The 12,060-nt window shown below is 46.7% G+C and overlaps 1 protein-coding gene across 1 annotated transcript in view; it reads right to left on the reverse strand.

The window, feature by feature from the left end:
• LOC106656726 (kin of IRRE-like protein 3) overlaps nucleotides 1-12,060 on the reverse strand; it is a 62,355-nt gene that overhangs the window by 28,875 nt on the left and 21,420 nt on the right. The window contains exon 2 of the mRNA XM_014377847.2: nucleotides 7,094-7,223. Coding sequence (XP_014233333.1) covers nucleotides 7,094-7,223 — 130 coding nt within the window. The remainder of the gene's footprint in view (nucleotides 1-7,093; nucleotides 7,224-12,060) is intronic.

Below are 12,060 nucleotides of genomic sequence, written 5' to 3' on the forward strand. Positions count from 1 at the left end.
GCAATCAGGCCCTTCTGAGAGCGAGGAGGAGTCATATTGAGGGCTGCGCAGCACAGCTTAGCTTATATATGTTAACCACGCGGCCAGACTCTCTCTCTCTCTCTCTCTCGCGTAAGGAGTTTAACAATCCCTCGTGATGCGTGTGTGCGGCCGCAGACTAATGGAGCTTCGGTAAATGTGTGCGTGTGTATATATGTATGTACGCCGTACATATAAGCGCGCGCAAATTGTTCCCTTTCGCGTTTAAAGGCCGGCCCCGGCCCCCGAGACTCCTATATATATATGTACGTTCGTGCAGGCATCAGCAGCAGCAGCATCAGGATCGGCAGAAGCGCATCTCATATACGTGATCGATGATCTTTCCCGCGAGCTAAGGCCATGAAAAGCGACTCTCTCGCTCGCTCGTTCACATTGTACACAGAGAGGAGGAAAGAGAGTGAGTGAGGGTAATCTACGGTATATACAGGCGAATAAATGATGACCTGCACACACACACGCGAGAGAGAGAGAGAGAGCATCGGTATATAGTATCGTGATGCAGCACTAAGGCCATCAACCGATCCGTAAGTGCGTTTTCTGCCGGACTAACGAACGAAAACGATCCTCTCTCTCTCTCCTCTCTCCTTCGCTGATCTCTCGTATACTCAGCGCCCGTACATAAATGTATGTGTATGTACAAACGATCGATGACTGTCAGTTGTCCTGCCCGCGCGTGAATATGTCTATACGCGCTTATATTATAACGACTCGTTGCTGCTGCTGCCTCTCTCTCTAGCGCTCCTTCAGGAATGTCGTAAATTCAAGCGCAACGAGTGACTCTTGGATGCTTCGTTGCGTATCCCTCGCATAGTTACTTATAATACACACACGCACATATGCTAATTCGTACCTCGATGACAATGAGTGACGCGAGACGCGCTCGCGCTCGAAAGACTCGCGATCGACGCCGAGAAGGAAGAAGAAGAAGAAGAAAAAATATATATGCATCGCAGCAAAACGTCGAGGCTATATTATACATATAATTGTTAACGACCGTTGCAGCGCGCGTTGCAGTTCGGAGACCTCTCGGCACGACTGCGAGAGTTGATAATTATTTTTCGGTCGACTGCAGCTGCTTTTAATACCTATACATACCCTATATAGATCTATTCTGCGGCCAGGACATAAGTATCTACGTAGCCCGAGCCACGTAACGCGCGGGTGACTCGAAGATATCGCTCGCTCGCGCTGGCCTAGGATCGTCAAGAATGAAATAAAGAAAAAAAAAAGAAAGAGAGCGCCGGAAAGCAAACCGTTGGCTTTGTTTTTTTCCTTCCTTTCTTCCTTGCTACACAACCGGGGCCCGGCGTACTATAGTAGTAGTGCTAGTAGTAACACACGATTCTATGCTCTAAAATATATATAAGGAATACGCGATGTATAACAATGATAATGTAAAATATAAAGCGCGCGCGAGTTGGAGCTACTTGACAAGTCACACTCCGGTGACAGCGCGACTTGCTGTACGCGGACACGCTTCCCTCTTATTTCCTCTTTACCCGTGTTACATTTTTTTTTTGTTGTTGTTGCTTCTTTCAATTTTATTTTCATCTTCCTTCCTCCTCCTCTTTTTTTTTTTAGACCCCCCGCTTGCTGTATGCGTATGTGTCTGTTTCGCGCAAAATAATCTCATTACGTAGCAGGTTTACGTGTACCCATTACATTATTGCCACCGTACATAAATACATTAAATGCAGCGTAAAGAGATGCGTGCAAGACGCGCAAAAAAAGGGTAAATAAAAATTTAAATTACACACGAATCGTACGTACGATACGACAGCAGCAGCAGCAGCGGTGGTAGTGTATACATACAGGTATAGGTACGCGCGAGCGACTCGATTTCAAAGCTCGCGCGCCCGGGTATTAATAAGGGTTAATGCACGTGTACAGTAGGTAGGATAGGTAGGTGTACAGCACAGACACGAGAAAGTCGCGCGGCGCGTCGGGATGTTTCGAGCTGCTGCTGCGCTGTAATGAACCCATAGATTCCGATTTCAAAGATATTATTACGCGCGTATCGTATGTATATAGTGCACAGGCGACGAGCTCATCAGTGTACGTGTGTGTGTGTTGCTACTTTATATTACATCGTATACCGTGCAGAGAGCTAAGAGAGCTCGAGCCTCGTGTATATAGGATACAAAACCACGCGTACGCGAGTATAATAAAGACCCTCTCGCGTCCGCCGCGGTGGTAATCGAATTAAAACGAGCAACAAAAGACCAGGGGTTGCTATTATAACTGCTGCCGCTGCTGCTGCTGTGCGACGGGAGAGAAAGAGTAAAAACACCCAGAACGAAGAGAGTGAGAGAGAGAGAGTCTGCTGATGCAGAAAAAACAGGCAGAGGAGCCATCAGTGCTCGAGCACCGCCGCACGCAGCTTTTAATGAAAACTTTAGACGTTCTGTGTATATATATTATTGCGTGGAGATGTGCGACGACGACGACGACGATGACAATCTGCCGCACGCGTATAATCTGCAGCAAAACGCGGCAAAAGGGCCCCTCTACTTAAATACGTCTATTACGGTGTATATAGTGGCTGCGTCAAAATTGGGAGCCTCTTAAAACGAGCCTCGCGCGTAGTACTAGCCCCAGCAGAAGTAGCTCTCCTCTCTCAGGTCGTTTATATTATACCTGTGCATAGAGCAGTAGCAGTAATGTATACATGCACTTGCGCGCGGAAGCTGATATGAATCATATTGCGTTGTTTTTGAGCACAGCTCGTGTGCCCCTTCTTTCTCTCTCTCTCTCGCTCTTTGAAACTCTTTTCTTGTCTCTCACTCTCTTCTTTTTTTTTCAGTGTTTTATTTATTTATTTTTTTTTTTTATAGTCGTCGTTCTGTCGTTCCGTTGGTTGTTACGCGAAAAAACGGCGATTCCCGCTCTCTCTTGTCTGTCTCTCGTTATTTTTTATGATCTCAATCTTTGGTCATTGACGGATGGGCGAGTTGTTGTAATACACGTTGTGAGAGAGAGAGACGGTGCACACATGCGAACGAGGTAAAAATCGACCCGCGCGTCTCTCTCACTCTCGACGATGTTGTCTGGCTTTTTTTATAGCTTCAAAGTGCTAGTTTTTTTGAAAATTGTTGACTGAACTTTTTTTCATCCACACATGTATATATTTACTTGCACACACACACACACACACACGAGTACATGCGAGGATGGGTGTGGGTGTGTATGTATGCCAGTGACAGACCTCGGAGTTATTTCGCGAGCCGTATACTATCCTCACACATGTGCATATTACAATTGAGAATAGTGCAAGCTCACGTGTGTATGAACGTGAATATATGCACATTTCACACACACACACATACAACTGCGCGAGGCATTAAATTTTCAGGACGCTCAGGGATAAAACGTTCGGATATGCGACGAACAAAAAAAAAACGCAAAAAAAGTGGCACACTTGCTACCATCGCTGCGCGTATATAACTACTGTACACACACTGCCGAAGCCTCTGTATATAATCGCCGCGCGATTGTAAAATGTCACTGCCACCGCTGCTGCTGGAGGTCGTGGGGCGCTGCGCTGCAGGATCTGCCTGATAATTTTTCGGAGTAAAAATGAACGCGCACATGTGTGTGTGTATGTTTTTGTGCATGGGGGGTCTCTATATAGTCGCTGAAATATTGGAAAAGGCGCAGCACGTATAACTATTATTTATATATAGAGTTGGAAAAGCGAGAGAGAAAGAGAGAGAGAGAGAGGCACACTTTTTTTGCCACTGCTCCGCTGCTGTTGCTGTTGCTGCCAGGCATTATAAAAGACAATAATTTCTCCCAGGATCACGCGTGTGCATGAGAGCGCAGCAGCAGCGGCACAACTCCTACTTTTATACTATATACAGACGACTATATAACTATCCACTGCTACGTACAGCATGGATGCAGTGTTGCTGTGCCGTGGGTGGGCGCGCGAGCGACGCAAAAAATTCCTCGCGCGCGCGCGGCTTTTCATTTATTATATATACATATAAAATATATCGCCTGTATATAAATACGATAGAATATAAATCGAGCGATCAACGGGTGCGCGCGACGATTCGGCGAAAGATATTATAACGTGCACAGTTTTGCCACACAGAGTCGCGAGAGAGATAGAGCCCGGGATGTTTTATTAATTTCGCTCTCGTTTTTTTTTTGTTATCGTTATTTTCTCTCTCTTTTTTTTTTTTTATTTATATTCTCGTCGCGCGCGGAGCTTAAGTTCAAGCCGAGTGTTATGTATCACTGCTGTGCTGGCCCGGTGCGTGCTCCTGTGTGCGTGCAGACGCGTCGAAAGCGGATTTGATGTTTATATATACAATAATATGAACTGGTATACGCAGCGGAGCAGCGAGAGGCGGAGTAGCAGCAGTGCGAAAATTCGAAAAAAGGAGGAAGGGCAGAGCCGGAGAAACAGTAGCAGCAGCGGCGGCATCAGTTATAGTGGCATAGAGAAGGCTTAAGTTTAATATAAATCAGTACATAATAAAGTTATATATTAGCCTCGCGCGCGCTTAGGTAGCAATTCTTACTCTTTTTTTTTTATCATATATTTTAAGCCACACAAACAGAGTAAGAAAACGAACATAAAACACGCGAGAACATTTATCAGACTTATGTGTAGTCACTGGTCACACTGGGCACTACTACTTATATACCAGCAGCAGCTAGCTCATCGTTTACTTTACCCGCGCGCTATATATAATATAGAAACGTAAGCTGCTGCAGATCGTCGCGGCGGTGCGCACCATATGTAAAGTGCAGCGTATTGCCGTATATATAGATATAGTACCTATAAGCATATAAGCATTGCAGAGAGATCGAGATATTGCACTTGTGCCGTGCGCTGCAGCAGCAGCCCGACCCAGCCCAGTATACATCGAGATGTGTATATAAATTTGCCTTCGTTATAGACCGGCGCGCGCGGTGGCTTTGGATTTCCTTCGAGATTGCGGCTTTATGAGGCACGTAACAGCTCTCCGCGGCCGCGCAGGAACCTTGCAGAGAGAGAGAGAGAGAGAAAGAGAAGAGACTCGAGGCGCTCTCGGATTGCTCCGGCTGCATAGCGACAGTAGGTAGGTAGGTAGGTAGGTAGTAGTTGAGTAGAGTAGAGCCCAGGGAGATCGATCGCTTCATTAGTTTAATCATTTTCCGCGCGCGGCACGACGACGACGAAGACTACGACGAAGAAGAAGAAGAAAAAGAAGAAAAAAAAAGTCGGCGGTGTGTATATGGTGCGCGCATTGCTGCTCCGATATCGTTATCGCGCCGCGGCTCGGCCTTGTTGCTGCTGTTGTCGTCGTCGTCGTTGTTGGTGGTGATGGTGCTGGAAGCTCCACCCGCGCGTCGAAGCTCCAGTCATCCGTGTACATAAAAGCGCGCGAGGCAACACAACGAACGAATATTCTTCGCTGCAGCTCGTCAAATGAACGCGAGCAAAATTATTAACGATCCCGTCGTCGACTTGTCTCAGGGTTATAAATTTTCTCGTCCCTCTCTGCATTGTTAAGAAAAAAAAAATCTCGCCTACAGCTCTCTCTCTTGCGCGTTTCTTCGTCGTCCTTTTTTTTATCTTGACACTTTGTGTGTGCGTCTGCAGGTACATGTATATAATATATATCTATAAAAAAAAAAGGTCGACGTGCTTCGAAACGCGAAAAAAGCTCTCTCGTTCTCGCGCTCTTTTTCTCTCTGCTGGTGCTGGTGCTGCTGCCAACAATGCACTTATTAGCGCGCCGAAATAAAACGGCCCAGCTCGTATAACTGCGCCTGTTATATAGCTATACACGGCTGGTGCATGCACGAGGCTCTCGTCTGCACTCTCGCGAGCGGCTTGGGCAGTAAAAACCTTAACTATTCCAACCTCGCGCGGCAGCAGCAGCAGCAGCAGCAGCAGCAGTCACAGCATATACAGTGTATAGCGAGTGCAGCAGCAGGCGCAGGAGCTTTAATATCCGCGAGATTTATGAGTAAAAGCGCTGAAGGCGCCGAAATCACGAGGCGGCAGCGCTTCGCGCGTTAGTATGTACTCTCGCTCACTCACGGCTCGGCTCGGCGCAAGATCATGCAGTTTATATCGTACGCGGGGGGTGAGGGGTATAATCGAGCTAAAACAACTCGTTGCGTACATCGGTATATGGGTATGCGCGCGCTCGACTGTATGATATATACGTAGAGAGTGAGAGAGAATTTATATACGCACGCATCGAACGATTACGATGTATTTTTATCACGCCCATAATCTTATAATATACACAACAGCGACAATAATCCTCCCTTCCCCATCCTCTATACGTATATATCGCGCGTCGACGACACTGTTTTATTTTATACTTAAATACGTACACGCGGCTATACTACGATGAATTATTATCGAGCCTTTGCGACGATCGTATACAAGCTCGAGCACGTGGAAACGTCAAAAATGTGTAATATTCACGAGGTGTGCGTGCGCGTATGTCATAGCTGGGCGCGTGTCTTTACACCGCCGCTACGACGATTCGGAGGAATTTATCCCGTATATACCAAATTGGCCAAGTCTGCATATATGTAGCGTATGCGTATGTACGTAAGCTCGAAAACCGCGTCAGCGATGTTGTGTACCCGTGTAAGTACGCGCGTCTTGCATAATGCACGGTCCACGAGAGCCGGACGATATATGTACGCGGCTATATCATGGTGCATATCAAAGGTATTTGCAGCACATGACTCGCGCAATTCTGCACAGCCCAGAACTCCTATCTATATAAACGCGACCCACACCGAGGGGTATAGCATATATAGGATGTAGTAGGAGTATGGACGATTGACTTTGGCTGGAGCTCGCGTGCAGCCCGTCACACACCACACTGCACCTCGTGTCCACGCGCGAGTGCGAGTGGATTGCGCATAGCAGGTAGTAGCGGTATAGTACAAGCACACAGATATATAAGCGAGAATCTGCAGGTAATGAAACTGCAGCAGCGAGAGACACACAGAGGCAGACGGAGAGCGAATTGCGCCTCATGTGCCATGGGCGTATGTATGTATGTATGTATGAGTATACGTGTATAATTACCATTTTATGAGGGCAGGCGGATTGCCGTATCTGGACGTGCAGGATATTGACGCGTCCTGTCCCTCGCGCAGGGTCAGGCCGGTAGTCAGCAGCGCTCCATTGTACTCCATCTGCGGTTTTCTCGGCTCGACTGCGAACAGAAACGCACACAACAGGTTATTTACATATAGGCTCTCCGTATACTGTATATTATAATAGATATATAACACATGTATATGTAACGTATGTATATAATATAGTAATGTAAGACGAGCGCAGCAGCAGCACGAGTGTAATACGCGTCTTTGAGCCGCGCTCGGACGATATTGTACGCGTATAACAGCAATATACGAGATGTGATTGTGCTGCTGCTGCTGCGTGTACTCGATGTGCACAGATGGCCTCATCATGCCTCCGTGTTCTATACGCCACACCGAGACATTTCATACATGTATAAACGCGGCCGGTTATGTCGCATGTGTGCGTGTGTACCTTGCACCGCCTGTGCCTGCACTGCGCTACTGGTGCACATTGCGACGCGCCGGCCAATTCCGGTCAACGAAACTCCGACATCCGCGTGCTCTCGCTGTAACAACGTAGTTTGTGTATTACAAATTGTCATCAAAAATGATGAAGATCGGACTTATACAATTATTTTGACTTTGCCACTTGCAGATTTACAGATATTAAAGTACTCGCCATCTAGCGGTGGAGTTTGGCTTTTCACGAGTATCGTCAGATTATAACGTAATTTATAGTCCCTCGTACCAAGTAACCCCAATAAACGAGCTTATACTTCAACCTCGAGTCGGCATGAAGTAGTAGATAGACCACCCAGTGAGTTTGTTGAATTTTGTTAAAAATTTTTGGTTAAAGTTTTGTATTGTAACAAGATTTATCTTTGAGCAAGGTGTTAAATTTAAACGCGAGCTTTTTGATTTCACCAATAGATGGAGCATTGCAAATCCGCAAGCGGCAAATAAATAACCGATTCGTATATAAGAGCTAAGATTCATGAGTATCAGAGTTTTTCGAATACGCAATTCATTCTCTATCGGAAAAATAATTCCTCGGCACCTAATCGATTATCGGTTAAATCTAACACTGAAATACACGTTAACGAGCGATACTCTACTACACATACCTATATGACACTCTGCAGGGGTGAACGAAGCACGCGAATAAACTGCAATCGCTTACATACATTGTGCAGCCCTTCGAAGTGCGTGCAGAAAGTGGTATATGTACACCGCAACAACGTAACGCGTGACACTTGTTGACTCATTTGACCCGCGTATACACGTACAATAACGCGCGCGCGTGTGTGTGTATCGCTCGCGATCTCTTTCTGTTCTTTTTTTTTTTTGTCGTTGTCGTTGCTTTCGTTTCCTATATTTTTTTTCTCCTCCGTTCGCACCAGGCTGACACGTAGTACGCGCAACTAACTATAATGTACGTCGACGCGCGCCTTTTCGCAAGCTGCAACAGCTGCTGCCGCTGCGTACATACATATAAGCGACGGACGCAACGCGCGAAGGCGACATAAATGTGCACGGTGCATAGGGACTGCTGCTGCTGTGGTGCAGGACACAATGCACACGCCATGCCGCATACAGCTAGCTAGCTGCAGGGACGTTTGTTTGCCTAGTGAGAGAGAGAGAGAGAGAGGAGGGGAAAGCAATGCAGCGCGCGGTATGAATATTATAGCTCTCTCTCTATGCATGCACCAGAAGCCGAAGCTACGAGCAAGAGAGAGACTGCAGCGGCGCATTACATAGCTCTGGATGTCGCACAGCCTCATTGTGCTGCTGCTCTCGCTGGTGGTACACGCATATCATCGCGTCCAGTGTGCCCGATGCACACGGACAAAGGGATCGGCGCGGCCCCGTATACATACCACCACGACACGATTCACTTGTGCGCGCAATATGACGTATACGTTGCGCCGTTGCAGCTCCGTATATACTGTCGATCTCGAGCTCTGCGTATATACAGGTGAATATATACGCTATAGTGCACTGAGTCAGGCATACGCGTAGTATATATACAGTGACTATTAGCTGTGCCCGCGCGCGTATCATCGAGGTTTTCCGGGCCGAGCGTCGTCGTCGTCCTAGTCAGTATATATACTCCTCCTTCTACTCCTCTTTCACCGGGGGATGTACGTGTGTACACCCGCGTCTATGTGTACGTGCAGCATAATACAGCGGATAATTAACATTCGATCGCGTACCTCCTCTGGCGTATACGTATACGTCTCGTCTCGGCTTGACGTCGTCGCCTCGATCGCTACGTGCGTACATTTCACCGTCCGTGCGCCTGCGTGTAATGATCGGATCGCAATGATCGTTTCGTCGCTCTATGGTGTACACGATACACACGTACAATCGACGGATTTTCCAGCGCACGAATACCGAATACTACACGAATACTAGACACAAATGGCGCAGTTTAATTTACGAGGCTGAGAGAGTGTTGTATTCGTTTAGTTAAGACTTTTACTCGAAAGCAATGTGTATATGCAGCCCTCCCAAACATCGTCATCATCATCATTGCCATTAACGATTTTTAAATAGTCGCGTGCGCGCGCGCGCGAGTCGCGCATACCCCGCCGTGCGTGCCGATTCGAAAGTCGACTCTCGAGTCTCTCGAAATCGTAATAGTAGTATAAGTGTATATGAATGAGAGAACGTGTGTACATGCGCGCGTGAGAGTCTGAATTTCCATAATGGCATACAATCATTATTACACACATGTGTTACACTTATTATACGCGTTCGGCTGTACACATGTAAAGCACTAATCGTTGATTCATTACTCGGTATTTAAAAAATCAGTGTCGCTCTAATCGGAGCTCGCGCGGATTCCATTGAATTTTCACGATTGTCTATTGACGCGAGTGTCGTGTGACTGCAACGAGATTGCGTTGACACGGTCGAGGCGTGGTCCAAAGATATCGGAAGCTGTGTACGCATATACATTCGAGCAAGTGCGAGATTCGAATAAGAGGAAAAAGTTGAATTTCAATCGACGCGCGTAATGCGTGTAAGATCTCTTCTCATGGATCGATGATGGAGACTTGTCACTCGATCATCGCCGATCTGCAAGTTCGAATTACACAGCCTCTTTCACTGCGCGCGATTGATTCTCTGTACTCAGTTTTTCGATCTCGAAGAAAATGAAATATAAGAGAGACGCCGATTGCTCTGTGAGAGCTATCCATAAATGCGTACTCACGCGTGCGCGCAAGCGCCAAGCAGTGATTTATATACGCTACGCATTGATATAATATATTTGTGACTGCGATCTATATTTTTAAAGATCAGCTGGCCGAACGAGCGCGAACAATGTGCACACAGGCCCGAGACTTTAACCCGAGATATCTAATGACGACGCTTTCTATAGTCGCTATAGGTGGTCGTCGCGCACACCGTGTGCTTATCGAATACCAGCGAACCGAGCTTTTTTTGAACGATTACATTATGTTCGCGTCAAAATACGGGGAGGGTAGAATTTATTGCCGATCGCGCAGGGATTTAAAAAACGAAAAGATTCAGCTGAGCCAAATTTAAAGGATCTCGGGGCAAGTTCATAGGCCCAGCTGGCTCGAGCGCTTGACGTATCTAGCGCACTTCGTTCGCGTATATAAATAAAATATATCTTTGTGCTCTGCACTATTAATACACATTGTGATATGCGAATGTGCATACACAAGCAAAAGCAGAAGCAGCGGAGGAGTATAAGTTGCAGCGCTGGATACGTATCCGCGCATTATTTATACACGTATAAGCTCGCGCCCGCTTAATTCGACACGGAAAAACGCTTCGTTTATATCCTAGTACATATCGTACACACACACGTACACGTGTATATAATATATCGCACAAATGTGTAATACATATTACAGCACTCGAATTATATTATGCTCTATGTATTTAAAGATTTTCGCGTGGGTCGCAACGTGGCACGCATATGCAGCAGCAGCAGCAGAAGCATTACAATACACATAATACGTATGTATATAAACGCTGTTACATTATAGACGTATGCATGCTGCATAGCTGCAGCAGCGGCAGCCGCGTTAATATATCGTGCATTTGTGAGAAAGTGAAATAAATACACCAAGGAGAAGGAGGAGGAGGAGGAGCACACCCAGACACAGAGGCGCTCTTAATGCTTCCCGTGTATAATACTATACACATATAGGCGTGATTTAAGCGGTTTACTAATATGCGCGCGCGGCTTCGTATATGCACGCTCGCGGCGTACTTGTAGGTATACGTGTATACCTATACACACCAAGAGCGGATCGAGCTTTAAGACACCTTAATGGCATACGCTGCGCAGGGAGAGAGAGAGAGAGAGAGAGAGAGCCCAGAGGTATTAAATAGTTTCCTATACGCGGGACGAACCGCAACGTGTGCCCGCCGCGCACACACATGTGCTATATATAGGCAGGTATAAGGATACACAAAGTATATGTGTGCCGTACTCTCGCGACGGAAAAACATTAAATATATATTTTTCTCGGCGAGAAAGAAAAGAAGCGTTATTTCATGCACGTAAGAAAGAATAAGGAAAGGAAGGATTTTTCTCAACTTTTTTTTTCTATCTGGTCCTTCGTACTTTACGTGTGCGCGGCGCGTGCATGGTTGCGAAACCTGATACGAATCTCGCCGTTCGTCGCTGTTGCGCGTGTGCGTATACGTAACGCAGACACCATTGATTTGATGGATCGTTGACACGCAATTGCCAACACACACAAACACAGAAACACACAGGCAGGAACTGAAAAAGCTCTGGCAAAGGTCTGGCCGCGCGATCGTAACGAGCTCCTATTAATCGTTTTCTTTGCAGCTGTTGGCGTAAAATGTATATACGAAACTTATGTAACCCACCTTCGTCGTCGTCGTCGTGGTCGTCGTCGCCATCGCCGAGCGCAGAAATAGGTACACGCACGCATAATTCGCCCACGCGCGGGCGAGCCT

This window comes from Trichogramma pretiosum, unplaced genomic scaffold (genome assembly GCF_000599845.2).
Source record: "Trichogramma pretiosum strain Unisexual culture from Peru unplaced genomic scaffold, Tpre_2.0 scaffold41, whole genome shotgun sequence".
NCBI lineage: Eukaryota > Metazoa > Arthropoda > Insecta > Hymenoptera > Trichogrammatidae > Trichogramma > Trichogramma pretiosum.